This window comes from Desarmillaria tabescens, assembly GCF_030435595.1.
Source record: "Desarmillaria tabescens strain CCBAS 213 chromosome Unknown EV420scaffold_45, whole genome shotgun sequence".
NCBI lineage: Eukaryota > Fungi > Basidiomycota > Agaricomycetes > Agaricales > Physalacriaceae > Desarmillaria > Desarmillaria tabescens.
Genome location: NW_026848344.1, coordinates 292,731 through 319,524, shown reverse-complemented (window position 1 = coordinate 319,524; position 26,794 = coordinate 292,731). Strand labels below are relative to the sequence as shown.

The following is a 26,794-nucleotide window of genomic DNA, read 5'->3' as shown; positions in this document are numbered from 1 at the left end:
ACGGTGCGAAGCCCTAGTGGTAACCAGAGACAGCCGCCGACGGCACCCAGCCAAGCACGGCTGCCGCTACGGCCCATCGTTGGTGAAAGATCTCAGTCTTCAAGGTAATACGTCTTACCATTGGGATTTTCGATCACACAACAAAAGTTTGGAGGTCCTGGCATCGTCGTCAAGTAACCCTATGGGTCGCAAGACCGACGCTGAGAAGATTTGGGTCGATTCTCCGACAGATCTTTCAGCGCTGCTCAGAGACGATTGTCGTATATTCCTCAGCTCACTATGTTTTGCATATCTCGGATTTACATACGTCCAAGATACCAATACCTTCGTGCAGAGGAGCCCTTTCCTAGTCGATTTCTCTCTTATCATGACGATATCCAAGGGAGAAACAAGTTCGTACTTTACTAAAACCTTCACACATTGACTTATGCACTAGCTCAGTTTTTTTCCCCACTAAACCGGCTTAAAAATCTCTCTATGGCATCTGGCGCTGTGAATTAATTAATTTTTTCACTTCAAACAAACATTCGTAGTCCCCTTTGGCAATGACGCCTTGAGTGGAACAAGGCGATTTCAGCAACTAAGTACTAACAGATGTATTCAAATGAACAGCAATCTCCCAGTCAGGGAGGTATAGGTCCTCGAAGCATGAGCGTAAAGATTCAATTTCTCGCTGGTGCCTGATGACTTGAATTGATCGTTATATTCAAAGGGGAAAACGATGCAGCGTATATCCAGTGGGTAAGCATTAAGCATTAGAGCATAGATGTACAAAAGGTCAAGAATGAAACAAAGAGAACCCATAGAGTTTAGGACCAGGTCAACGAGCCCTTGAATAAGAATAAACCACCGGCGCAGCTGCTCCATAATCATATGCATCCCTTGTGGGATGAACATCACTGATAGAGTGTGCATCGAAGTCTCTCTCCTCATCCCGTCTGCGAGAGCAACGGCGATCTATCACGGGCCGAAAATTATAACTGGACACCTCTTCATTATCAGAGGACGTATTCGATGGTGGCGGCAGAAACCTTATGTGTTTAGATAAGTTTATGTCATGTTTCTGGTACAGAAGGGATGAGTGAAGGCGAGACGAGGGAGGTGATGGTGATGACAACGGAGCTGGGACGCAGGATGCGGCGCCGGGGTTGGTATGGTTTCGGTAGTGGCGGCGCATGTTAGAGTTCACATTGAATTGCCTACCGCACCCGGGGAATGGACATTGGAATGCTGCCGACATACAATTTGAAATGGAATACCATTATAATGGTAGGAAATGTGACTCACGTGTAGCACCGGTATGTGTGTTAGCATGTATGCGGAGGCTACTCGGTCTATTGAAGCGCCTATTGCACACCGTACAGACGTGCTTCCTGTCTTGCTCGTCAAGTACGCTCTCTCCCTCTTCGCTTAACATAGGCGTAGACTCGTGGCGAGGCAGTGAGCAGGACTGCAGCTGGTACGGAAGGCAGGGAGGCAATGCAGTATACCTCAGTGGGGCAGAAGCACAATCACGCCGGAAGACATCGAAGGAATATCGACTGCGGTTGATATGTGGTGGAACGTAGCTGTAGGGAGGGATCAGCATCGATGGGAAGTGCTCCACTTCGGGCGGGGTGCGCGGCATGTGCTCTGCAACTCACTGATTAGGCAAATATTTGAAAACGACAACGATGAAGTATAAATACCTGGAAATATCTCGCGTATGCTGGGAAGGGAAGCCGTATTGGTCATCGTGGACGATGGAACAGTTGAAGAAGAAAGAGCTAACATCCATCACCAGTAGACTATATAGTGACCTTCTTCCAGTTCGGCAATTATTCGCAGTGCCGCGATCATACATGTATTTCAGGAACCAAGATCGAGGGCAATCATTCTCTTGGAAGCTCCTGGAAACGAATTCGCTATGGGGCAGTGCTGTAGATCCATCATCAATAGACGTTTCGAAGAAAGCGCCCGCAAGGGCACTGGCCATTCATTATCATGAATGAACCTAGGACCGTGACATCGTGTACGGAGCTGAAACAGTAGTAATAGTCAAACAATGTGGTATGATGAGCTAGAACAGGTCTCGCTCTATTTCGATCAAATTTTGACATTTACGCCTACAGTGATCTTTGATTAGCAAGAATCAATGCAAATAGCACGTCCAGAGTGATCAACACCCACAGCTCCTCCGTTCTTTCTTGCCTTATACGCGCTTTATCTCAGTCGAGCCATCACCACTTGATCCCCGTATTGAGTTACTACGCCATAGCAGACATATAGCAGACATACCACTTGTTGTTCACTGGTAGCAGAATGCTTGACATATGTTGTGCCATAAATGAAAGTTTACGGTGATTGACACGGACCCGCTGTCTTACTAACTATCAGCAGTAATTGAAAGTAAGGGAGGACATGCCACGCTCGTTGGAGCGAGCCACAGACATACTTGTACTAGAAAGGTGCCGTCGACATACGTCTGCCAAGTGTCCACATCGGCGGTAATAATAGGTATCCTCATGCGCCGGTAGTAATGATCGTTATCACACGTGAAGGACATCGATCGATGAAAACGAGCTGGTGTACTCATGTCGCACTGTAGATGAAGTCAGTACGATTTTACTGTAAGCGCTAGCTATTTTCACACCTGGAACATACCTAGACGGATCCACTATTACACAATTATTCGTGCCGTACCTGCAAAGATATGCCACGAATGATGGGGGGACAGAAGGTTAGCGCCGAGGCTGTAGTGGTGTTGGTCACAATCAGTCCTAACCCTAAGTCAGCTCTGACTCACGAATACAGCAACAGACGCACCTTCAGCCTTGATTCCCTTGCCCAATCCATTCAAGGATGGCAGGATCACCGCTCAGTTCTAATGAAAATATCAATGGGCGACGACCGTCGAGTCTAGATTCAAGAGTGGGAGAGCGATGACAGAGAATCAAAATTCAAACACGGAGAAACGCAAGAGAAACGCAAAAAGAGTGTCGGTATTTGCTTACAACCTCTCGGACCGAAGGTCTTCCTGTCCGGGCCGTCGCTTTCCGAACTGTTCCAGGGTACCGATCTCATCAATGCCAGCAATACACGAATAATTTCATGGCACACGAGTACGATTTACCCAAATACAGGGGAAAAAAAACCAATCAATCAGCGACTGTAAGTAGGTATACTCAAGCTAACAAGTAAGTATAAGTTTATCCGATTCTATTCAAAGTCATCCTTTCTTTCTCGAAACACAATATCTCGGAAGGGCGTTGATACAATGTAAAAGGCATCTTCAATGCTTTAACTAAGAAAGTCAAGTTCGAACCTACTAATCAGCACGGGCTAGATTGTCAAACATTGATTCCATTCCATGTACACAACATACATCTGATTGAGATCCGTGTCTCCTGGGACGCACGAACCAAAAAGAGCACACCTCAACCAAGAGGCGCGTTTTCTCCTACCTGATACAATACACCGCCCACTCTACCTTATAGTTGCCAGGTATCAATTCATTCCAAACACTCCACTCCACGTGCATTCTTCCCGTCAACTCCAACCGGCAAAGTTCAACGCAAAACTTCCGTGGGACCTCGCACATGACATGTTGCCGTGTGGTTAGGCTATGGGAAACATTGGAACAGCATGAATGCATACCGGCCCATGAGGAACTGACGCTAAGAGGTTCTTCCCACGTCAACTTGAACGCTTTTCTGATATCCCTGTTCATTCCCGGCCTCCTCGCCGAATCTCTTTCCGACTTCTCCACATAGCACCGTGTAACACATTTCTGGCGTGGGTGTTGATAACGATAAGTCAAGCCGCCGTCCAGGGCGCGGGTATATTATTGATCTTCGAACAGTGAACTCAACGCCTCCTTGCCAGGACGCATCACAGTGTCGTTCATATAAAAACCGTATTTTTATACTACCTTGACATAAATGCTGAGAACTACGTACCGTGAGACCAGTTCTCACCTCACTCTCGTAATATTAGGCAGTGGTTAGCTCCCGACTCCACCAGCGCCGAATTATCCATTGAGCCTAACCGAAGTTATCGATCTACTACAGACGATGGGAACAAAGCGCAGACCTGCCCTGGAAGCAGGTTTGAACGGAACCGGTTTTACAAAGAGCAACCCTTGATAATTGAGTTTTCGAGCGCTGATAAATTGAATAGAGCACTGACAGGTCGAAGATCCGTCTGTAAAGGAGATTGCATAGTCCGCCCCAGGTAAAATGCAGGATGTCCTTGCTTTCGTAAATTGAAACGTGGCCCTCTGAACGACGGGGCAGCCGTAAGTCGCGCAGGTGCCCAAGCTGCCTTATTCCAAGGCGTGAACGTTCATTCGTGAAAAATGAGGCATCTTGCTGGAAGGATATCAGACAAGCCATAGCTATTAATACGCCAATCACTTGTCCCGTCCGTTTATCCATAATAATATGCTTACAGTCCTGGGAGGCAACTAATTAGTGCCCACCAAAATGCAAGGGAAACAATTGGAACGTAGATAACATCTCGACCCAGGCTTTCGACTCCAGCAAAAGGTGTCCGCTTTACCATTAAGGAGAATCCCGACGCCTTTTGCTATGACCGAAAACCTTGATCAGAATTTAATTTGTTCACCCATCTTCACAGGTTTTTATCCCGTTTGAAACTGTCGCTTACCAGGAGTGTTAAGTACTAGGACCCTGGAGGCTACGGCCGGTTGATGGCCGGTAGCATTTTTATATGCAGAGTTCCGTAATACTCAATATCTCCTACACCGCCGATCGTAGTATGCAATAAATTATGTGAACACCTTATGACTCCAGCCATCATTCACCTTCAATTTTTTTTCCTTCGAAATGATGACTATTAACCGTGAACACGCGAATCACTACTTGGAAAAAAATATCCTTTCTTCCTTCCCACATTCCAGAATGTAAAAATCAAACACACCATGGCCATGAAACTTGAAGGAAAAAAGCGAAACCATTTAGGCATGGATATACAACACGTGGGAGGATTGTGCCAAGTCTATACTTAATACAAGTCACCGCAGATGACGCCTCGAGACGGCAGGACAATAGCTTTTTTAACAGCGGTCTTTTCGGCAGGCGACGCGCGTGCAGGCAAGAAACGACGCGCAAACCTCGGAGGACCTAAAGATAATTTAGCTAGATAGTATACAAAGGATTAAGTTTCAGATCTGCATTCAACCGAATCCCCCTAAGCTCACGACGACTTGTGATAAGGCGTATAGCCTCAAACCACCATCAGCCGTCGGATTTCTGTTAGCTGTCAAAGACCGAGCTCTGCTCATGGCAACCGTCACTGTTTTCGTGGCAGAAACTGGTTTTTCCTGTGCACGCAAAGCCTGAGAACAGGAAGTACTTCGCGAATGATTACTTGAGGCGTACTTACAACATAGCAACTGCGCTCACTCCGACTGAACTTGCATTATTTACTCGTACCCTAATTCTCTTGCCATCCCTGAAATTACGTGACAATTCCAAATCCAGCCTCTTGTCGTTTCGCATCCAGCGCAACGAATCTGGCCCTTTTTTCATAAATTGACGCAGAGATACCTTGTAAAACATGTAGCCCTCTGACCAACACGACGGTCGAGATCTCTCAGGCAATCAAGCACTTTTATTGGTATCTCGTTCACAGCATAACTAATACATGATGCCTAAAGTCGGATACAAATACAGCTGAGAGAACAATACATATCTCGGCCAGTTATCCAAGCGCTCGATGTGTTCCACATTTATGATTGAAACAGTGCTGCGGGTTGAGAAATAGCTATGGTGGGCATTAGACGCGCTACCCTGGGAAGGAGGGTGAGAATATCACAGCGAGCATGCGCCCTGCCAATAGATTAGGACCAAGTGGCGCAGACTCGCACGGAGGGGAAATAAGAACGCGTGAGGAAGGAATCAAATTCTCGAGGAGCATATGCGGAGTGATCTTTGCCTATGGCATGTGCAAAATCGAGCGTACCATCTGTTTCTGGTTTCTAGACCGCTGGACATCACCTTCTTTATCCTATCCCTCATCAGCTAATCAGATTACTTTGCAATGGAATGGCAGTCGTGCACATTTAACACGTAAAATCTCTACGTAAAGAATGCCGTGCCATAAAAGTACGCGTCATCGCCGTCCAAAACCAAGACGAAAACGCGTTACGTACTTTCATTGCTCCCATTCTCGCCCTATCATCTTCTAATCCCGCCTTTCATCTCACTCCGACAAACCCTTTGGTTATTTGTCTGAACTTGAAACCGCCCGCTTCCCAGAGAATCGACTACGCATGCTCGTTGGGTATACAGCACCCTAAACTCCCGGCGCGCTGTCAATCCTCCATGAAGGTAGAGCGGGCTCATCTACCGGCTCCGAGGATCCGGGATTCGTAAAAATACTTATCCTCCTGCAGAGCCCGCTCTACCTTCTCTGCTCCAAGGTTTCCCTTCTTAGCACCAAGATGGCATATACTCCTCGGAACCCTAGCTCTTCTTCACGCATCTTTAACGTATTTTCTCCCCATACGCTAATCCTTTCGTTCATCTCAGTTCCCCGCATCAAGGCACACGCCCTCCCAGATCCTCCTACCCAGGGTAGGGCGTCTAATCCATCCCTACCACAGCCCTGTTTCAACGCCAAGACCCAAATACGGAACCGGATACCTAACCGTGAATTGAGTCTGCAGATCCGTGATGTGGATGGGCGCGATCGCTTTGATTTTCGTTTTCGTGTTGGGGATTTTTTTGATGTGTGATGAGTCTATTCTGAATGCAAGTCCTTATGCCGCGGTCTCTCTGGGGTGAGAGAGAAAAACTTCGAGTGACGCGGGATTGGTTCATCCCGCCCCTTACCTGAAACCTGAGTCCTGTGGATATGTATCTACGCATTGTACCCTGCTACAGTGCCTGGACCCCCGTACTGACTGGGGCGCCACCATTTATAATGCACTCTACTAAACGATACACTTCCGACCGCGTACTAAGCAATTTATTCTATAAAAGAAAGCATCCAGAACTACGCCTCGTATCCAAGTAGGTCTCTTTATCTATGAGAGATCTATATTTCCCGTTCGTAAGCAAAGCCAGTGAATGTTCGTATGCGGTTTAATTTTGCTATCTTTCTTCTCGAATGAATGGTGTTCAGCCTTGCTAGTATCTTTGTATGCCTACTATTTATTATGTCTTTCCTCGCGATATCGGATCTTGATCATCAGCTGTGAAAACAGCACAGGACCCCTCCGATCTACCCATTCATACCAAAATCACATGGATCCCTGTACTGATTGTGGCGTCACCATCGATTAGTAGTGCACTCCAGAATCTCTCGACTCGCCTCGGACAGCGTCATCGAAGCATCCAGAACGGCGCCTCATATCCAAGTCTTTAGCCGTAAAAGATTTCCATTTCCCATTCGTAAATTAAGGAATATATGACCATCGACGTGATTTCATTTATGCTTTGCGTTCTTCAAATGTCAGGTTATTATAATTATGTTTCTTTTCTGTTACGGCTTTTCAAGCACACCCCGCCGATAACTCATCAACCATGGTCTGAGCTTATATCCATTCTAGATCTTGCACTATTCATTGTATCTCTCTTTCTCACGTCGGTGCTTGATCAACAGCATAGGACCCCTCCCTCCCTCCCCATATACCCTCAATTATATGCATCACAGCTTAATTCCCTTCTCGGACAACGGATAGTTAACCGACAACCATCATACACCCATAGTAGTAGTAGATAGATGCGTATCACGGGCAAGACACGGGCAGCGTGGAATTACGCGCCCTCCCTCGGGTAACAAGGACTATCCAATCCGTACATCACGGAGAATCATGAGCTTAAGGTCCGCCCAGGGCGGGATATCATCGAGTGCGGGTATTTTCTAGATGGCCGGGAGGAGGTGGGTGGGTACTTGGTATGAGTCATACTAATCTACGCACCCAAATACCGTGGCGTCACTTTCACTAATGAGGCATAGGATTCGCAGGAGAACTGGGATTATTAATTAATATATAAATACTCCTCGGACTTGCCTTTGATGAAGAGATCTGCGCAGGTTGGGAGAAGGCGAGACGGACACTTTCTAGGTAGCCGTTGAAGATATCACGCTGGCAATGCGGTTCAGTCAAAGATGGTCCATACGCAGTCCAATGAAGATGCAGATCGTGGAGTGACTCTGATTCCTGCGCGCAGGTGCAGATCCCGTGGGAACCTCGGAGGGACTGTGCACGGATCTTGCGTGCACAGTAATATACCTGCTGGCTACGTATACTGCGCTTCACCCTTGCACTCAATCACGTAAACCCCTGAATAGAGCGGTAATGAGTGGGAGAAGATCATCGCATCGTTCGGTGGTGGCTATCAGATCCGGGAGTGCCGTTCCTGCGAGAACAAATGATTAGCTCGGAGAATTGATCGCACGGACAGAGAAATAATATGAGATGGGAAAGAAGTGACGTGGATCATTGTCAGAGCTATGAGGAAACCCGTAGGGGTACGTCGCCACACAAAACCTCGGACGCTGAACATCCTCAATGCATCGCTTCGCCCCTCCACTCTACCCCCTGTCGCATCTAGTTTTTCTGATTGTGGCACCGCGAAATATCTAAGCGGTTCCCGACTCGCAAGAACACTTCCAGGAAATGATTAGCTCTGGGGCGGAGGTGATGACGTGGATAATAAAACCTCGATCCTCTTTCTTTCCATCCCCGTGTATAACCACCGCAGCTGGATTCTGGATTCTGATTGTGGCGCAACCCGCCCGGGTCCGCGATGCCACGTTATGTCACTTGTCAAGTAGAAATCACCAGATCGAGATGGCTGTCGATCCAGAAGGGAGGCTTACAAATAAATAACGTTCGTCCTGTGTACCGGCAATATTCCCACAGAAATATGAATATGTTTACCCGAATGTCCCTGTTGCGCATCTGTTTCCCCATAGTATAGGATGCCTCCCATCATATTTATACTAGTATTGGAAACAGGTCTGTCGTAGGTCTAGAGATCTGACAACACACATGTACATTCCCTCCGATGAGCAGTAAGGAGAAAGAGGATCCTTAAGAACGAGCTAGTGATGGTGGATCACTTCAGCGCAGAGGCGGAAGTATTCTTGAATACCAACCGTCACGAGAATTGCAGTATTTTGACATTGGTTAGCGCCTGAAAGATCTTTTTTTCTGAATGTGACGTTGGGCGCAGCATCCTGAGTGATTCAGCCCAGAGTTCAAGTTGTCGTTCGTTCCTCACGGCGGGAACTTTTAATATGAGCTCTGATCTCATCAGGTAATACGAATACACCACCAAGAGGTAACATAATCAGTCTGGATTATTGTGCCAATCCATAGTCTGCGAGTGGTGAGCACTTTCTTTGCGTTACTCCAATAATAACCTTCGTCCCTTCCATCCTCACGACTTACCGACTTGCTTTCCTACCATATGCAAGAATACGCCTATCATCCTCGTCGCCACCAAAGATAATATTACAAAACCAACTGCGCTTCCCAAAATGCAGGTGAGAGGTGTCGTAAGCTTTTTCGTAGTCCCCCTGGTTCAAATCCAGGTAATTGTATTGGATAGTAAGATTAGAGAACCAACTGCCGCCCTCTACACTGCCTGGCCACTGAGTTCTTTTATTGGAAACAGGGCGCCGAGGGCTCTTGAAAGGTCTCGTAAACATTTCGTTAATCTCAGGTTAATATGAGCACTGATCTCATCAGGTAATACGAATACAGCTAACTTACAGTAGGTCAAATGCAGACACGCATATAGTCATCCAATCGATATGACTTGCCCGTCTCAACGACGGGTGAGCACTTTCTTGCTTTGTTTCAATACATAATGTCCCTCCCTCCCTCTCTACTCACCTACCTACCTGTTTTCATACCGGATGTGCAAGAATATTCCCTTCGTCCTTGTTCACCGAGGATTAAATTACAGAACTTACTACGCCTCGACACCGTATGGCCCCCAAGCTCTTTATCTGATGATACTGAAAACTGGGCGCCGACGGCTCTTGAAGTGTCTCGTAAACTAGGAGACTTCACGGGCATGTATTGCATCCGATGTACTAGGATTACTTGCGAGCTACTGATAGTGCATCAAAACTGAGATATTCATAGAAATCTATCATAATTCAAGGTACACAGACTCAGAGAGCCAGGTTCAACTTGGGTTTTATTCGTAACGGCGCTAGAGCAATAACCTTCTGACTTTGCGGGTAAGACGGAAGAAGATTTAATATAAGGAGGGAAGTCCCTCGGCGCTGTATTGATATCATGACATTGCAGATACTCTGAAAAAGAACGCTATACATCACTTAGTCTAAGATCACGCGGCAGTTACCACCATTTCGGAACTAGGTGCGAGGATAGTTCGAATTCAATTTTTTTTTTGGCAAGATTGTGTGTCAGGTCCTGCTCGTCCCAAAAATAAAGATTAGTGCGAACCGGCTGCTGACCTCGACAACACTGAATTCTTTATTCAATACTATGGGAACGGCTCTTGAAAAGTCTCGTAAACATTTCGTTAATTTGAGAGCGCCAGTATATATTGCTTCCGATGTACTAGGATAATTTGCGAGGCAGTGATAATGGAGGTATTCATGAGAATCTATCGTTTTAATTCGTAACTCAACGTACGATTCACATGACTTGACTCTTGAGAAAAGTGTCGCAAATCCCAGGAGGTTTCATCTATTCCCTCCTAGGATACTTACTAGCCAGTGAGAATGGACCATTGTTCGTGATATCCAAATGTCAACCACGGTAGTATTCATGAAAATATATCATACTGAGTAATGGAGCCAGTACCTCATCATTTTTTGTCGTAATAGCGCTGGGAAGGTTGTTTCTGGGCGAGACGTCGGGCGCAACGTGATATAAATCAAAACCTCAGGCTTCAGACTCTCTTTCCAGGACGGGCCATTTCTTTTATGAGCTCTCGTACAAACAGCCGAAACAGAGGAAGAACCTCCACAATGCACAAATACCAGAATCAGAATCAGAAACCAAATAACGCAGACGGGGACGAGATATCAGTTATGCGGGGGATTCTGGAAAAGATTCGGCCAATATCATCTACTATCAAGGTGGCGGGACCACAGTTCAATTTGAGTGATCGTCCGCGTCAGGCACCGCACAAGGAAGAATCCCACGAGAACTGGAAGGAGGGTGTATTGATATCATGACGCAGGGGAGAAGCAGATATTCTGAAAAAGAACGGCGGCATCATCACTTAGTCTGTAAGCACCAGTACAATTTCGAAGCTTTCCCAACTGCGCTTCCTGCTGACCTCGACACTGCATTCTTTATTTGAAACAGGGCGCCAACGGCTCTTGAAAAGTCTCGTAAACCATTTCGTTAATTTGAGAGCGCCAGTATATATTGCCTCCGACTACTACGAGGATACTTGCGAGCTGGATCAACATGAAAATCTATCGTAACTCAACGCACCAGTTCAGACACGGAGCCAATATCGCATCGTAATAGCGCTGGGAAGGCGTTCCTGCTGTCTGGGCGCAGCGTGATATAAATCAGACCTTCAGATTTCATTCCTGGCGCGCGCACGGGTAGGACGGGGCATTTTTTGGTACGAGTTCTCGTAAAACCAGCCCAGACGGAGGAAGACTTCAGCACTTGTATATAAATCAGAAAATGGGGAATCAGAATCAAGTATATGAATACAACTAAGACTATAAAAATGACGCAGACGGGACGAGACATCAGTTGTACGGGATTCTGGGAAAATATTCGGAAATATCATATTGGGTGGCGGTATCAGTTCAATTTGAGTGATTGGCTCGTCTGGAATCACCCGTCCGCGTCAGGCACCATGAGGAAGAATCTGGAAAGCATCAGAAATTCTGTGAATGACCTAGGAACAAAGCTTTCTCGCTTATTATTGGCTAGGTATGGAGGGATATGAATTCAATTTCAGCGATTACTTAGTTTCTCGGAGTAAGTTCCTGGACTCGGAACAGACTGGTCGTCAGGCCCACTTACTCACAACATCACGGAAGACTACGACATGAAAATGGATGCGTACTCTCGCTAATGACGGGTATTTTAAAGCAGGACGGCATCATATCGTACTGGAAAGCATGAGAATCAGAAACTGACCAACACGGATGTAGATTGCAACCGTTGTATGCAGCAAGGCAGATTGGCGCCTACAATGTGAATACTCGTCGCGAATAAATAGTAACCGAGACTCCGAGTCGGACTCGGAGACATCACGGTGCTGTCACCTACGCGAAAGTCTCCGGTGCCGGTGAAACGCGTAGTGCAGGCAACGTTAACGGATAAACAGGTGCAATTGACTAGATGTATACGATACAGTGGTAGATTGAAGAGATCCAATGGTGCCGAGTGAAGTATGAGGGAATAATAAACGTGAATGTGTAAACGATAGCAAGAAGCAGGATAACAAGAGACGGACGGATGATAAAGCATGGCGTGAGTGAGAAACGATCAACGGCCCCTTGCATACGAGTACCTCGCTGAGGCTGAATAATCACCGTATTCGGCCCGAGCATTACTCATCCTTCGCCGATCGTACTCCCTCTCGTCGTACCGCTCCCTCGTCTCATACCGATACTCTTCCCTAGCACGGTGAAGCCGGTACCTCGAGCGCTGTTCGTCTTCCTCCTCATCGGAGGACGTACTCGACGATGACGGAGGGTGCCAGACGTATTTGGATTCGGATATCCGGCGTTTCTGGGACGGGTGAGAAGAGGAAGAGGGAGAAGAGGAGGATGCCTGGGGGGAGGGGGTAGGAAATAGGGAGGCTGCGCCGGGGTTGGTATGGTTCCGGTAATGACGACGCATATTGGAGTTGACATTAAATTCCCTGCCGCAGCCAGGGAATGGACACCGGAACGCTGCGAGCACAAGGATGATCAGGGTTGAAATCAAATACAGGGGTAATGGTTAATAACTCACGAGTAGCCCCCGTATGCGTATTAATATGGATCCTCAAGCTACTCGGGCGGTTGAACCGCTTATGACACGTCGAGCAAACATGTTTCTTGCCCTCCTTGCCAGCACCATCCTCGTCCTCCTCGCTGGAGATCGGAGTGGACTCGCGGCGTGGCGGTGGGAAGGACTGCGGTTGGTAAGGGAGCGATGCGGAGGATGCGATGTGCGTGAGAGAGGCTGAGGCAGGGTCAGACCGGAGGACGTCGAATGAGTATCGAGTATCTGTGGGTGCGTGGGAAGGTATGAGGGTCGGAGGGGCGCTGCCCTTGACGCGCGCTTCAGGCGGGACGCGCAGCAGGTGTTCTGTAAGCAAGGTGGTGGTGGTTAGCTAATCATTCACTATGACAGCAAAGAGTCATACCTGGGAACATCTCGTGTATGCTGGGTAGGGATACAGAAGGCGTGTGCATGGTGTGTATATGGGTAGGTGGGTGGGTGGGGAGAAAAGTACGAACGCCAATCAGCCGACGGTTTATATACTGATGCCTCTTTTCTAGATCGGCAACTATCCGCAGTGCCGAGATCATCCCCGATCTGGGCGTATCCCCGAGTGGACACACCATCAATGACAATCATCTCCTTGACACCGCCTCCAGAAGATGAGTCAGCGTGGATCCTAACACGCAGGTATGCCCATTCCAGCGCCACATCCGGGGGCTATATCTCAACGAGCACACCATAATAGTTTTTCCCCATTTGCTTCGGATGCCCCTCCCCTCTCCGCCCGGGCTCCGAGGTTTTTGTGCGTGCGTGCGTGAGGCTGACGTCACCCAGGAACGACGATCTTGGGTTTAACAACGCCTGGCCCCATGCGCGCGCGCGGCGGACCCACATCCGAGGTTCCTCTCTTACTAAACACGGAAACTTCTTCCCTACACGGATCCACTTCGAGCACGCTGTTGGTTTCCCAGATACCTACCTATATATCTTCTCATGATTAATTATTGTGCTGCGCAGATCTCCTGATTAACCACGGGCGGTGATCATTACCCCCCCTCGTTCGCGAGTCCGAGGGGTCTCTCTACCTGCACTTGACTCTACTTCTTCTTCCGGGATCTGCATCCACGCACCTTTACTCCACGATCTGCATATTACTATTAATCTGTCCGAGGACGAGTGCAATATCATTATAGCGCCACCTTGTACCGATTCATCACCATCCACGGCTACCAAGAAATTTCCCGCCTCTCTTCTTCTCCACTCTGCGCGGATCTCTTTCGTCCTGTTCCACATTCCGAGGGAGGTCCTCACCGGCACCCCTTCATTCATGCTTCGAGACTTTCAATTTCGGCTACCCAGAAGATTTCCGCCCGAGCAGCTAGTTCTCCGCGTCGGCCGGAATACCCTACCCACCTTACCTACCCGAGTGTGTCCTGTCCGTGAAACTTCCCCATGAACCAAATATCTCGCCCATGAAACTCATCCTATGATGAGGCTAAATATCACCGGCTCGCTATCCGTACGTCCCTGACGACAACATATTCCACCGATACCAATCATGGAGGTCATCTATCATACAGAAACAGGCGAAACTCATGATATTGCACCGCCCCAGTCGTGAAAGATTAACCTAGCAAGGGATGGTCGGGCGCCGCATGAAGCAAGGCACGCAATTCCACTCCCGCGATGAAAGAAAGAATATTGTACATGTGGTTGTCGAACTGAAGAAATTTAAATTTGACACAGCGGAACGGAAAAAAAGAGAAAATGAAATTACGTCACCTCGTCCACCCTATGAACGTCGATGGTTAATATTCGCCGGTACCTCCCGTGCTGGATTATCTTCTGCCGATTGTGCAATGAGGAGGGAACGAAGCCACATCTGCTAGAAATGGTTTAGCCGCTTGGAAAGGAGCGATACTGGTCTAGACTCCCAACGGCGGGTGTCAAGTTTAATAAATGAACACTACTATACGCTATGTGATACGCATCACCGACGTCGGTAACCGATCGAACGACAACGACCCTCGCCGCTCAAGGGTGCGGGAGCCTATCCGCGGGACACGGCCTCCTCACCATAAGAGACCCACAGATGATACTAAGTCAACACCGAGTAACATGATCATCACGCACCAAATCAAAGATCACAACACGAAAATCAAAGTCATGATGCGGAGAGGGACGGCTCGTTAACCGGTTAGGCCCTGGTAACTATCCGGGTCTGTTGAATAGTAGTGAGGAGAACTTAAAACACGAGAATCAGGTAAAACGCGGTGAAGCAGAAGAGGGGGGGGGGGGGGCATCATGACGAGGATCTGGTGTTTAATATAGACGTGTTGCTTGAGAACCTGTTGGTGTCATCACGAGTGTTAGACTTTCAAACTTGAAGTGAATGAATGGGTGGGAAGGATCCGTGGTTAAGGGGAGTGGTAAAACACACGACTGGGGGTGCATCATGATGAAGATCTTGGAAGTCAATATGGACGAGCGCGCGCAAGAGACACAGAGGTGCATCACGAGGAGCGAAAGTATTAGACTGCGTGAATGAGTGGGAAGGCGGCAAAGGTAAAACACGTTGATGAGAATACAAGAAGAGGCAGGCATCATGACGAAGATCTCATTCAATAAAGACGAGCGCAAGATACATAGAGGTGCATCACGAGGAGCGAATGTATTAGATAGACTACGTGAATAGGTGGGAAAAGGTTCGTGGTTAGGGGCACACGAGCAAGGGGAACATCATGACAGGATCTCTCATTCGAGCTCGAGAACCGGCCCGGGTGTAAGCATCTGGAAGGCGTAATCACAAGGAAAGGAACAAGTACGTGTTAGGTTAGGCTGTCGAACACGAGAATGAATGAGTGCCGGTGGGAAAGATCGTTGTTCAAGGATCAAAGTCGAAGCATGAAAAATCGTAGAGGTAAAACAGGACGAGGATACGAAAGAGCATCATGACGAGGGATCTCAGAATTGAATATAGACCAACACAAGGTTTAAGCTCCAGAACTGCCGACGGCCCGGGTCTATTCACTGGAAAGCATATCACGAGGAGAAAAGTGTACGAGATTAGATTAACCGAATGAATAGGCAGGCGGGTTGGAACCCTAGAAGCACACGACGAGGATCTCGGTATCACTTCCGTACAATACAGACAGGCCTATAAGAGGGAAGTAGAAAGGACTCGGGAGAAGAGGAATGAAATCAATCGGAGTCGGTAGATGTGATGAGCCTCACCCGCTTTACCTTCGTACTAGTGGGAGGATTGACGGTGCAGGAGATTAATAAATGGTTCCGCACGAATGTAGGCAACTTTGAATGGCTCGTCGGTCGATTCCATATAGGAGCTGAGCGCTGAGTGCTGGTACGTGGTCATGATCTAGTTCCACAGCCGCAAGAACAAGAACACAAAGAGTCGGTACTACAAAATTTTGCGTTGAGCACAAGACGAAATTTACAAAATGGCATGACGGAGCGGAACTGAGAGCCAGCCGCTTACGTAAACACTTTGCGTTTTCCCACTGATCATCGACGTCATTTTTCTTATAGGCTATCCTCGCACGCTTCCTCAGTCTGTGCGCAAGAGTGGTTGTTTTTGAAATTTGAAGATGACCACTGCGTTTGTCCAGTCAGAATAATCACGACTCTTCACGAATTCTTTCTCCCTCGCTCGCAACTTTTGCTGTCCTGAATCTCCGGAGTGGGTGTGACTACTAAATAGTGCGGTTTCGATTTATCCATGGTATAGAATTTTCAGTGCCGTATTACGACTGGATCACTAAGCCAAGGATTTAGTAATACCTACAGCTCGGAGCATCGGTCGGCGCTACGCGTCGAAAATTTCGTGCAGGTAAGGGGGGAAGAGGAGGAGGATTAGTGAGCTTTTTGTTTTTTGAGGTGCATGCCGCGCATTTTTGCTTGTAAGTTCTCACCAACGTTCACTTCCTTTCCAGACGGCGGGATGACTCCCCGCCCGATGTCGTCATTTTTCTAGACCTCGTTCTTTGCTGTATGTAAATCATTGATGACAGTTAGCCTTCGTGGAAAATCTTGTTGTCTGCATGTGCCCAGTTAGTTTCACAGCGCTAGCTAAACACGGGGACCTTTCTGTAAGCTGCCCTTTTCGAATTGCCGTACATTTCTACCCTCGCTACGAACGGTTAAACGGCAAAGGGCCCCTCAGGGATGAGCACGGATAGCTAACCGTATCGAGCCTGAGTGCATTGGGTAACGTCAAGCTCTGGCAGGTAGGGTGAAGAGATGAATTCCTCCCTCTTCGATGGTTATATTGCAATGATCTACGCTTTATGAGCATCTGTGCTGTTTGAAATACGTCTTTATCTTTTCTCCACTGCTAAACCTTAACCTGGATGCAGGGTAAGCGAGATCATCATACTGCGTACCGGAAGTCATCCTCCGGTCTCGGGTTTGAGTGTTATATATACCTGAGGTGCGTCTGGAATAAAATGATGTAGTAAAACATAAACGCGTGGCTCACAACGCCCAAATAGCCAACACCGCTGGAAAATGCGATACGCTTCGGGAGTGTCTCCTCTGACATTCGACGCTCAGGTTGCGTGTCTCAGCTCCAAGTACTACCGTCAAAACGCATATTGATGATGGATCCACGACGCCATACTGACTCGTCGCCAAGCGTCAATAAATAATTGATCTCACTTCCAGATCGGGTGAACCCGATCTCGGCAGCAGGTATAGTCACCGATCTAGACCCAAGTACATATATAACCGCCGGCTCTATGTGATTCGTACACTCTTTTTCTCCCCAACCCACACCTCCACACGAACGCGTAAGATGACTTCTCTCCCTAGTATACACGAGATGTTCCCAGGTATTCAACTCCACGTCTTCGTTATCCTGAATGGTTTGCTGACGAATAGTTCACAGAACACATGCTGCGCGATCCTCCCAACTGGCGACACCGACCTGCCCCACCAACACCGACACCAACACCCCCACCGATCCCCTCCCGTGCACCACCCACACGATGCACCTACACCATCCTCCGCTCCTCCCCCGCTTCCACCTCCCTCACACCCTACCCGCACCCCAAATCCAAATCCCTATCCACCGAAGCCGACGACGAAGACAAGAAACACGTATGCACAGTCTGCAATAAACGCTTCAACCGGCCGAGTAGCCTGAGGATACACATCAACACGCATACCGGTGCTACACGTAAGCAGCCTCTTTCTTACTTTCGGCTTTCCCTGACCATACATGCACTGTTGTTTTTCACAGCTTTCCAATGCCCGTTCCCCGGCTGTGGGAGAGGGTTCAACGTCAACTCCAACATGCGCCGGCATTACCGGAACCATACCACCTCTAATCCGGCTTCTGCGCCACCACAACACCACTCACCACCTTCCTCCTCCTCTTCGTCGTCGTACTCATATCCCGCTCAGAAACGGCGGATTTCATCTAAATCTGAATACGAACGTCGTCCTCCGTCGTCGTCGAGCACGGATGATGAGGAGGATGAAGAGGATGAAGAGGAGCGGGTGAAGTATAGATTGCATCGTGCGAGACAGGAGAAGGCGTACGAGGAAAGGGATTATGATAGGCGCCGGATGAGTAACACGAGGGACGAATATGATCATAGAGCGACAGCGAGGTACTCATATGCGAGGAGTCGTTGATCGTTTTAGTTTTCCACATGCTTCGTGATAATTTATTGGTTTATTGCTATCCTGTTCCTGTTTTCTTGCTTTCATTTACACCCACATACATTCATTCACGCACCCATTGGATATTTATTCTACACTGTATCGTTCACAAATGCACCTTTTTATCCCATCCGTTGTCAGCACTACGAGTTTCACCGGGCTCTCGCGTAGGAGTGATGTCTCCGCGTCCGACTCGGAGTTTTGGTCACTATCTAGTCGCTCATTCAATTTCTTAGGCTTCAATCTTCCGTCGTTCAAGCCACAATCTACACGCGATCCCAAGCCTCTCGTCAGTTTCTGATTTGCATACCCCCTAGTTCCATATAAGTACTGCCGTTATTTGGTTCTAATATATAGATATTCCTCCTGTCTTACGAAATCTTACATTAAACATACGCTTGCCTCCCCCCGTCCCCGTCTTACCCGTGCGCGTGAGGATCTGAACTCTGGGCTGATCTGATTTATATCACAACTTCTCCCAACGTTACGTTACGCCATCAAGCACCAATATTGGGTCCGCGCGTACGTTGACTTTTTTTGCCGTGCCGCAATAGATTTTCATGGAAACCCCGCGTTAACCTTGGAATTCGAAGAGTGATCCACAATCATTAACGGGGGCAATATAAGTACTTGAGTACTCTCAAATCTTCCTGCCCCTGAACTAGGGAGATTGACGAGAATGCTTACGACACCTGTTGTCAGAAGAACAGTGTCGCCGGAAAGAATTCAGCGCCAGCATTAACGCGACGGGAAGTGTAACAGTCCATGGGAGGGATGATGATGATACATACGCAACAAGACAATCAGGGCTTAAACTGCCCGTGGTATACTTATGGGTAAAAGAGGACGAACACCATAAGTATGTCAGCCTCCCCTTCTAGATCGACAGCCATCTCGATCTGGTAATCTCTCCACGACACCACGGAAATGAACCCGCTTTTGGACCGTTCAGAACTTTCGCGGGTATGCTTTTCGCAGCGCCACAATCAGAAAAGAAACCGAATAAGTGAGTACGGGGGTTATACACAGAGGAAAGGAGGCGTCGTAGTGGAGGATTTTCAACACCCGACGTTTGGTGCTTGACGTCACGCGCGGACCAAAGACGTCACTTCGGAGGATTTACTCCCTTTCTCATAAGTAATACCTGCCACCAATTCCCACGGCTAATCATTCCCTGCTTCTCGCGAGTCGCTGCAACGTCACTCCCGCAGTACTGCGCAGATCTACTGACGATCTTCTCCTGCTCATTACCGCACAATTCAACGGCGATGGCGTGTGATTGCGAGATTGAACCCAGTATGCCCGCAGTGACCAGTTCTTTTCACGCCTGACGTGTGCACAGTCCAAGATCCGAGGGAGTGCTTTTATTAGACTTGGGCCACGCCGTGTTGTTCCGGGATCTGCATTATCGCGAAGAAGATTCCCATCCCGGGTGTTCTTTTCCTTCCACGATCTGCAGCTTCTTCAGCTGCTCGATGGCACTGAGCCTTTTTCGTTCGATACATCGCCATCTCGTGAAGAACCGCGTCATATTTTTCAAGAAGATACACACGGCTACCTAATTGTCAGTTGACCTTCTCGAACTCAGTCCCGCCCCACGCGGATCTCTTCATATACGCCACCCACGTCCGAGGAGTATTTTTATACCTTCTGCTGGCTGGCGAATCCTCTTAAACACTGGTGCGACGGCTCTACTACGCCTTTCCTCTGACCACACAGCCCGACCGTCCCCGCCATTCAGTAAGACCTCAATCCCGCCCTAGCCGGAGTTCAACCCACCATCTCGATTTCGCCGGGGGGAGCGGACGGGGCGGGGCTTGTTACCCGTGAAACTCTGATATGTCGCAGTTTTCCTAAATATTCCCCCCGCGCACGGATGACCGACGACGAGAGCTCAAGCGACGCCGCGAAGGTGGGTCAATTCAAGAGGAAACCTTCCGAACAAGACGAGACTGTGCGGCTCCGATTCCAAGGCACAAAGGGGGTACGGTACGTTCCTCCCTTGATTGTAGCTAGTAATTAATACTTCTGTACTGGCGACGACATATGAATTGAGGTCAAGCCTTCCTTTCCGACACCATGCATGTGGGTCAAAGAGAGCGGGGAAACCTTTCCGAACAAGCTAGCGTAATTGGTACCTGATACGGCTCCGATTTCAAGGCAAGGCACAAAGGGGTGCGTGCGTTCCTCTCTTGCTTTGTAAATTGGAAAGAGACAGTAATTAATGCGAGTGGGGGAAGCGAAGAATTTTAGAAATTAATTTGATTTTGAACAAGGCGGAACAGAAAACAAAATGAAATCACGTCATGCAGGGTTTTCTGCTCCTTGTCCTCAGCGATGGCGAGATGTTTACAACTTGACTTGGCGCATTCTACGTAGTCTTACTTCCTCCTCCATTTTGGATGTTCCGGATATTTTACCGACTATGTACCGAGTCCAAGTTTAGTTCATGCTGCGAGTCCTAGGCTGCGCTCACGGTTCTTTTCTGGGGTTAATTTGAATGTATGGTAATCCTTTTAGCCACAGGAAACCCCTAGGTGCACGTCCCGGTAGTTGATATGTATCTCCCTATGTAGCACGGATAGGTATCCGTGGGGTGGGGCGGAGGCAACGGTATCGGTGCGGGATGATGAATCACTAGTTTCTCCGCGCCGTGTATGTTTCGTCTTATCATTCCAGACTCAAGAATCATTCCGTTGAACTCGGTACACCAAACGACATTCATTCTCTCGAAATAAATAGGATAGAGAAAAGGGGGTACTCGCTCGAGGTATTATGACATTCATGATCAGAGTAGCATTTCTCCGAGGTACACTAGTACCATCATCATCATGACTACATACAGACTACTAACTCCGCATATGTCTTATCTCATCCTTCGCAGAGAAAATATCCATTCGTCGAGTAGCATCCTTAGTTCTCCCTTGATTGCTGGATAGGGAGTAGGTTTCTCTCGATGTACTCGGGAAAATCGCATGCATACCCACCCAGAGTTACACCTACACACCACCATCGAGACTACTGAATCAAAAAAGATCCCAACACGAAAATCAACTGATCCACATCACGGTTAGCCATCCGAAGGCCCTTGGAGACACAGCGCTATATATTTGGGGATAAAAGAGGGACGACATGAAACGAAACAAAAGCAAAACGGAGAAACGAAAATAGTGGTAGTGGTAGTAGTAGTGGATCCTTAAAATAACAGCGGCGGTGTAGACTAGAACTCGATAGGAACAGACGGAGGGTAGAGCAAGTTACATATGGAATACAAGAAGCAGATTAGCACCTTAAGAGGGGAGCGTCGTTGGTACGATTTAAGGATGAGAGAAAGCTAATGCAATCTGATCGAATGAATGAGGTTATCGCTGATAAGAAGGACCTTCCCAGAACAGATTAGGTAGGTAGAACGACCCCCAGGATGGTATAAGTATACGAACCCCCGGGTCCTCGGAGTCGCCGCTTTACCGACATGGAGGATTGACCGTCGTTGGAGACTAAGGATGCACTAGCAGAACGCAAAAATGAAAGGTCGAAGCAGGCTAGGCCTCTCATAGTTGCATCTAGGAAGCATCTTTGGCCTTTGGAAGCCCCGTTCTGATAGTTGCACTGCCTAATCGAGAAGAGCACGACCGCACGATAGGGGATAGTCATTCTGCGAAAGGGTATCTGACAGCGATAATAAGCGAGGCAGGTTCGGGACTCAGAATGATGCCGCATCCTGGGTTCTTCTGACAGAACACAGATTATCATATGCGAGTACTCAAGCCCAAGATACATAACATTAGCGTTCCTTTGAATTACCAGAAGAAAGAAAAAAAGAAAACGAACAGTTTCTCAGAGGCGTATAATGAAGGCGTCGCAGAAGAGGCTATATTTACACGTGAATCACCGGTAACAAGAAACCCACCCCTGTGAACGACTAGTAGCATGGCGAGGAATTATAGGCCTGATCTGGAACCTTAGTGGAAGGAATACGGACGTCCCTGCATGCACGGGTCGAAGCCACATGTTCATAGCTGGAAATGGAAAGGTTAGGCTACCCCCAGAAGAGAAGTAGAAGGATACCAGGCGTGTAGAAAGGTCCTAGGAAATGAAGTCCGGCTCCTCGGAGTCGGTAGAACTTGATGAGCCTGCTCTACCCTCATAGCAGTTCTGGGGGATTGACGCTGTTGGACATCAATGAAGAGTGTACGCGTGAATGGTGCACCGAACATCTAACAAAGTCCACTAGGTCGTTCTATAACAGAACATTAAGCTGTGAGCATCGTGCCAAGATGAAGGGCCTAAGAATCATCCTAGTCCACAGGCAAGTTCATTAGAATGGTCGAAATCAGGAGTTAGTTGAACGTTGATGAATTTCTCCTTCGACAGGATGGAAACCGCATAGCACAAGCAAATGAGGCAAATACTCCGAAGCGTCGTGACTGGAGCGGAACTGAGGGTGAAGACGTTACGTAATCGGTTCCCCTTTCCTCTCCAACTTTCAAGCGCTACATTAGCGAAGATACAGTTGCTCACTCGGAGCCGAGAACCATACTCAGGATGTAAAGAAGAAGAAGTGAAATATAGGGCAACTAATTGGTGAATACAGCCTAGGGAAGTACTACCCTGTTACCGATCCTGTACGGTGCATGGTGACGTCGACGAGGCCGAGCATTCACAGGTGCATATGCAGCATTGACGAATGCGCAAGTATTTCTCAAGAAAATTTCAGCGTCCGTACTAAGTTCTTCAAGCTCATCGAGAACAAAAGGGACGATCCCTTTATTACAGGTAGAAATCCAAGCCGCGGCATGCTCTATTTCTGCGCAAAAGGTGGCATTAACTACACGAAGACAGTTATAAATCATGAATGGACCCACCGATCTTGTAAACTTTCCCTGCAGGAGAGCGGGTCATAAAATACGCAATATCCGGGAGTAGCGGGTCTTCAGCCGGGGCGGTACTGCTCCGAAAGGCTACACCGATGATACCGCCAAAGACCGCCTTCTCGAGGTAGTATCCCGAGTCAGCTTCTTGGTCCACATTACACTGAGTCAATTCCAAGAGGCCCAAATGGTACCTAGTGGCGGTGGCATGTGCGAGCCTGTGAACGAGCAACACCACAGCGAGGAATTCTACACCCCGCTCGCTGAGAGCACAAGAAACACAATTATCAATCTGGATATTGATAATAGGAATGCAGAAGCGGTATTTATCGCTCACGTGTACGGAAACGACGATGAGGAACTTGTTAGCTAGGAAGGATGATAGACCGGGATTGGCTTTTTCCTGGATGGTTAGGTCTGGGGAGACGATTGGAGCTAGGAGTTTGTGGCAGCGATAGAAGGGTAATAGAGAAAGTGGATTCTTCGACCCACATCGTGATTGATTTGTTGAAGGACGGCGAAAGAATGTTCGACCTTCCTAACAACGCTGTTGATGGTCAAATAAGGGAAAATAATAATACCGAGGGACCCGTTGATCGGTCGTAGTCTGTAGGAGCGTATAAACCAACAATAGCGGATGGGTATACGAAAATTGACCGGAAAACGATAATTCTATCTCTCTAGCTCTCTGGGATTGACTCTGCACGTTCCCCTCCCTACGAGTCTTCATCAACGTTCGTCTATCTGGAGAAATCAAATCATACCATTGCTATGACAGTATCTAGTTCAAGTTCTTTGTAATTGTCCACGCTCCTCTATCACCTGTCAGCTAAGCCGGGTGTTTCAAAATACAATGATAGTCGTCCGCACTTAACAGAAGAACGATGTCTCTGAAATGAATTCTCGGGGCTTTCAGGTAGCTACCAGTCGCAAAGACGCGACACCGATGACCGAAATCAAGGAGAACCGCGTTACATGATAGGGTTTGCTCGGTGTGGGAGTAAGGGTCGGCCGCAGTCACGTAGACAGATAACCTCCATGTACGCAAGAGCGAACATAGCGAACAGAGATTGATGGTAATAATTGCGGTAGAAGGAAGAAAAGCGAGTTGAGGGTTGGCAGGTCTGAGAATTTGTCTTGTAGACCTCTGGCATCAGAGTAGCAGAGGCTGTACTAGTCATCACATAGGGTAAAATGTAGGCACGAAGTCCGGATCGTCGGAGTTGAGGAGCCCGCTCTACCTTCATAACAGCCGGGGGGGTTGACATCACTGAACATTAATCGAGGTGTCGTACGCATGAATGATATCTCTAACGTATACGAGAACGTCAAACTGCGAGTCTCATACTGCGGCGCTAGGATAAATTGGCCTGAGAGTTATCGTAGTCCAGACCGTCAATGGTAATTTAGAAACCGCAGAATCCTCGCCAAAACCAGGGGTCAGTCGAACAATTTGAAGGCCTTCATCACAGGATGCAAGCCACACAGAAGAACAATACGAAGACAACATTCCAAAAACGCTGAGAGCGTCATGACGGAGAGGAAGAAAGGGTGAAAAGTTACGTAATCAACCCCTCCCTTTCTTTCCCGGAATCATACTGTTTTACTGTTTTACCCGGAACGTCGATGACCACTGACCAGTGCCCATCTTGATGTTGCGAATGACTACCTCCAGGACCGTAGTTTCCTCGCAGAAATTGCTTCCCGTATCTTACGAGAAGTACGTTAACAAAATACAATTCAGTGATACGCAACTTACCGCGAGACGATAACGGTTAACAGCTCGAATTAATGACGTAGATGGTACGTACGTTAATTGCTTTTGCCTCCTGCTCACGTTTTCCGGCAGGTAAAATTTGGAAGAGAAATCTGTAGATTCAAGGCACACCTCGGACTCGGAAAACCACCTACTCCTCGTACCTACTCACCGTCACCCTCCCCTCTCGCCTTGAGAATCTTTTTGTCTTTGATGCGGTTTATTGTCAATCCAGCAAGAGAGGGCGAAATTATGTACCATCGGTGGTACGGATTTAATTTATCTTCCAACACGTTTACTAAAAATGAACAACAGCAGGGTCATAAAACCCATGAAAGATGAGCTTTAGCATCGCATTTATGACATAAAGACTCGACTCGCTAGAATTTATTATGGCAGGCATCTCGTTGAGCGTCTCAGTCAGCGCTACGCTTCAAACGTTTTATGTTAAATGAAGGGGAGGCTTGAAGCGTGTATATGCATTTGAGGTACGTCCTTTATAACTCGTACATTCCACCTGTACATGGACGTTTATTTATTAATCTGAGCAATAGATAGCCGTACAACTGACAGGGTATTAGTCTCGTAGCGAATACAAGCTCATTGTCGGTCAGCATTTACGACACAAATACTGGCTTCCCAGGATCATGTCAGTTAGCGCTACGCGTCAACCAAATTTTACGTGTATGAAGCGAAAACCCCCAGCGTGTATGTATGAACATCGTCTGATCTTTGGGGTACGCGCTTTTTGGCTCGTGCATTCCACCTGTACATGGACGTTCATTTCCGTTATATCCGGACCTGACCTGTCAGTCTTCTATTCAGGTTCCTAGCGCTAGCTAGAGTCGGAGTTCTAAAATGTGCGCCCCAGTGCATTTTAACGAAATGTCCGGGCCATACCTAGGCCTGGCGCTTAGTATGTATGATCACTGATGAAGATTAGCGCTCATAAGAAGGAATGGACGCCTTTGTCATACGGATAAGCGCCCTACTCATTGCAAGTAAGTTTCCGTATACATTATTTCGGGAACTACTAATGGACGACATCAGGGATCATCCTGTGGCTTCAGGAAAACCACTCCTTGATCACTCCTAGTTCTGTCAGCCGAACCATTCATCTCGACTCTCGTTACGCGTGTCAGGACCTTATCTAGACCTCCTTACTTGGGATTTAGCATCTCTTCTGACTTCAGTTATGCTCACTAATGTCAATTAGCGCTGGTACGTTCTCACGCTAAGCTCGACAGTCAGTTCGTTCTATTCTTTCTGCTTAAATCAGGGTTTGGGCCTGCCGGTATGCTTCTGTTTAATCAGGCTCTACACCCGGGAACTTCCTTTGGCTTCCGGAAGATATTTGTTGGTTAGCTCTCGTTTATATCGCCTCGACTCCCGTTAGGCGCGACTTATGCTGTTCAATCGGGCTCTGCTGATGGACGACACCAGGGATCTTCCTGTCACCCTTAGAAGATCAATATTGGTTCACTCTTAGTCGGTCTCGACTCCCGTTACGTGCGACTCGTATTTACTGGTTAGTGTCCCAACCCCTAGCCACACGTTTGGCGGACCTAATGTACTGAATTG

At 47.8% G+C, this 26,794-nt stretch overlaps 4 protein-coding genes across 4 annotated transcripts; 1 reads left to right on the top strand and 3 right to left on the bottom strand.

Annotated features, from left to right (window-relative positions):
* Positions 1–1,150: 1,150 nt before the first annotated feature.
* On the bottom strand, positions 1,151–1,375 carry EV420DRAFT_1243439 (uncharacterized protein; the record flags this gene model as incomplete). The annotated part of the gene is made up of 2 exons (XM_060466661.1): positions 1,151–1,230; positions 1,288–1,375. Coding segments are annotated over 2 exons (168 nt in total), but the record flags the coding sequence as incomplete, so codon positions are not given.
* An 11,412-nt stretch (positions 1,376–12,787) lies between these two features.
* EV420DRAFT_1244154 (uncharacterized protein) lies at positions 12,788–13,016 on the bottom strand (the record flags this gene model as incomplete). Its single annotated transcript, XM_060466664.1, has 2 exons — positions 12,788–12,867; positions 12,929–13,016. Coding segments are annotated over 2 exons (168 nt in total), but the record flags the coding sequence as incomplete, so codon positions are not given.
* Positions 13,017–18,010: 4,994 nt separating this feature from the next.
* EV420DRAFT_1240878 (uncharacterized protein) lies at positions 18,011–18,241 on the top strand (the record flags this gene model as incomplete). Its single annotated transcript, XM_060466634.1, has 2 exons — positions 18,011–18,098; positions 18,162–18,241. Coding segments are annotated over 2 exons (168 nt in total), but the record flags the coding sequence as incomplete, so codon positions are not given.
* A 4,824-nt stretch (positions 18,242–23,065) lies between these two features.
* Positions 23,066–25,546, bottom strand: EV420DRAFT_1714661 (uncharacterized protein; the record flags this gene model as incomplete). Its single annotated transcript, XM_060479679.1, has 8 exons — positions 23,066–23,749; positions 23,795–23,860; positions 23,950–24,064; positions 24,087–24,201; positions 24,699–24,827; positions 25,096–25,167; positions 25,386–25,421; positions 25,513–25,546. The coding sequence occupies 8 exons, from the start codon at positions 25,544–25,546 to the stop codon at positions 23,429–23,431; spliced, it is 888 nt and encodes a 295-aa protein (XP_060326049.1). The 3' UTR covers positions 23,066–23,428.
* Between the last annotated feature and the right edge of the window lie 1,248 nt (positions 25,547–26,794).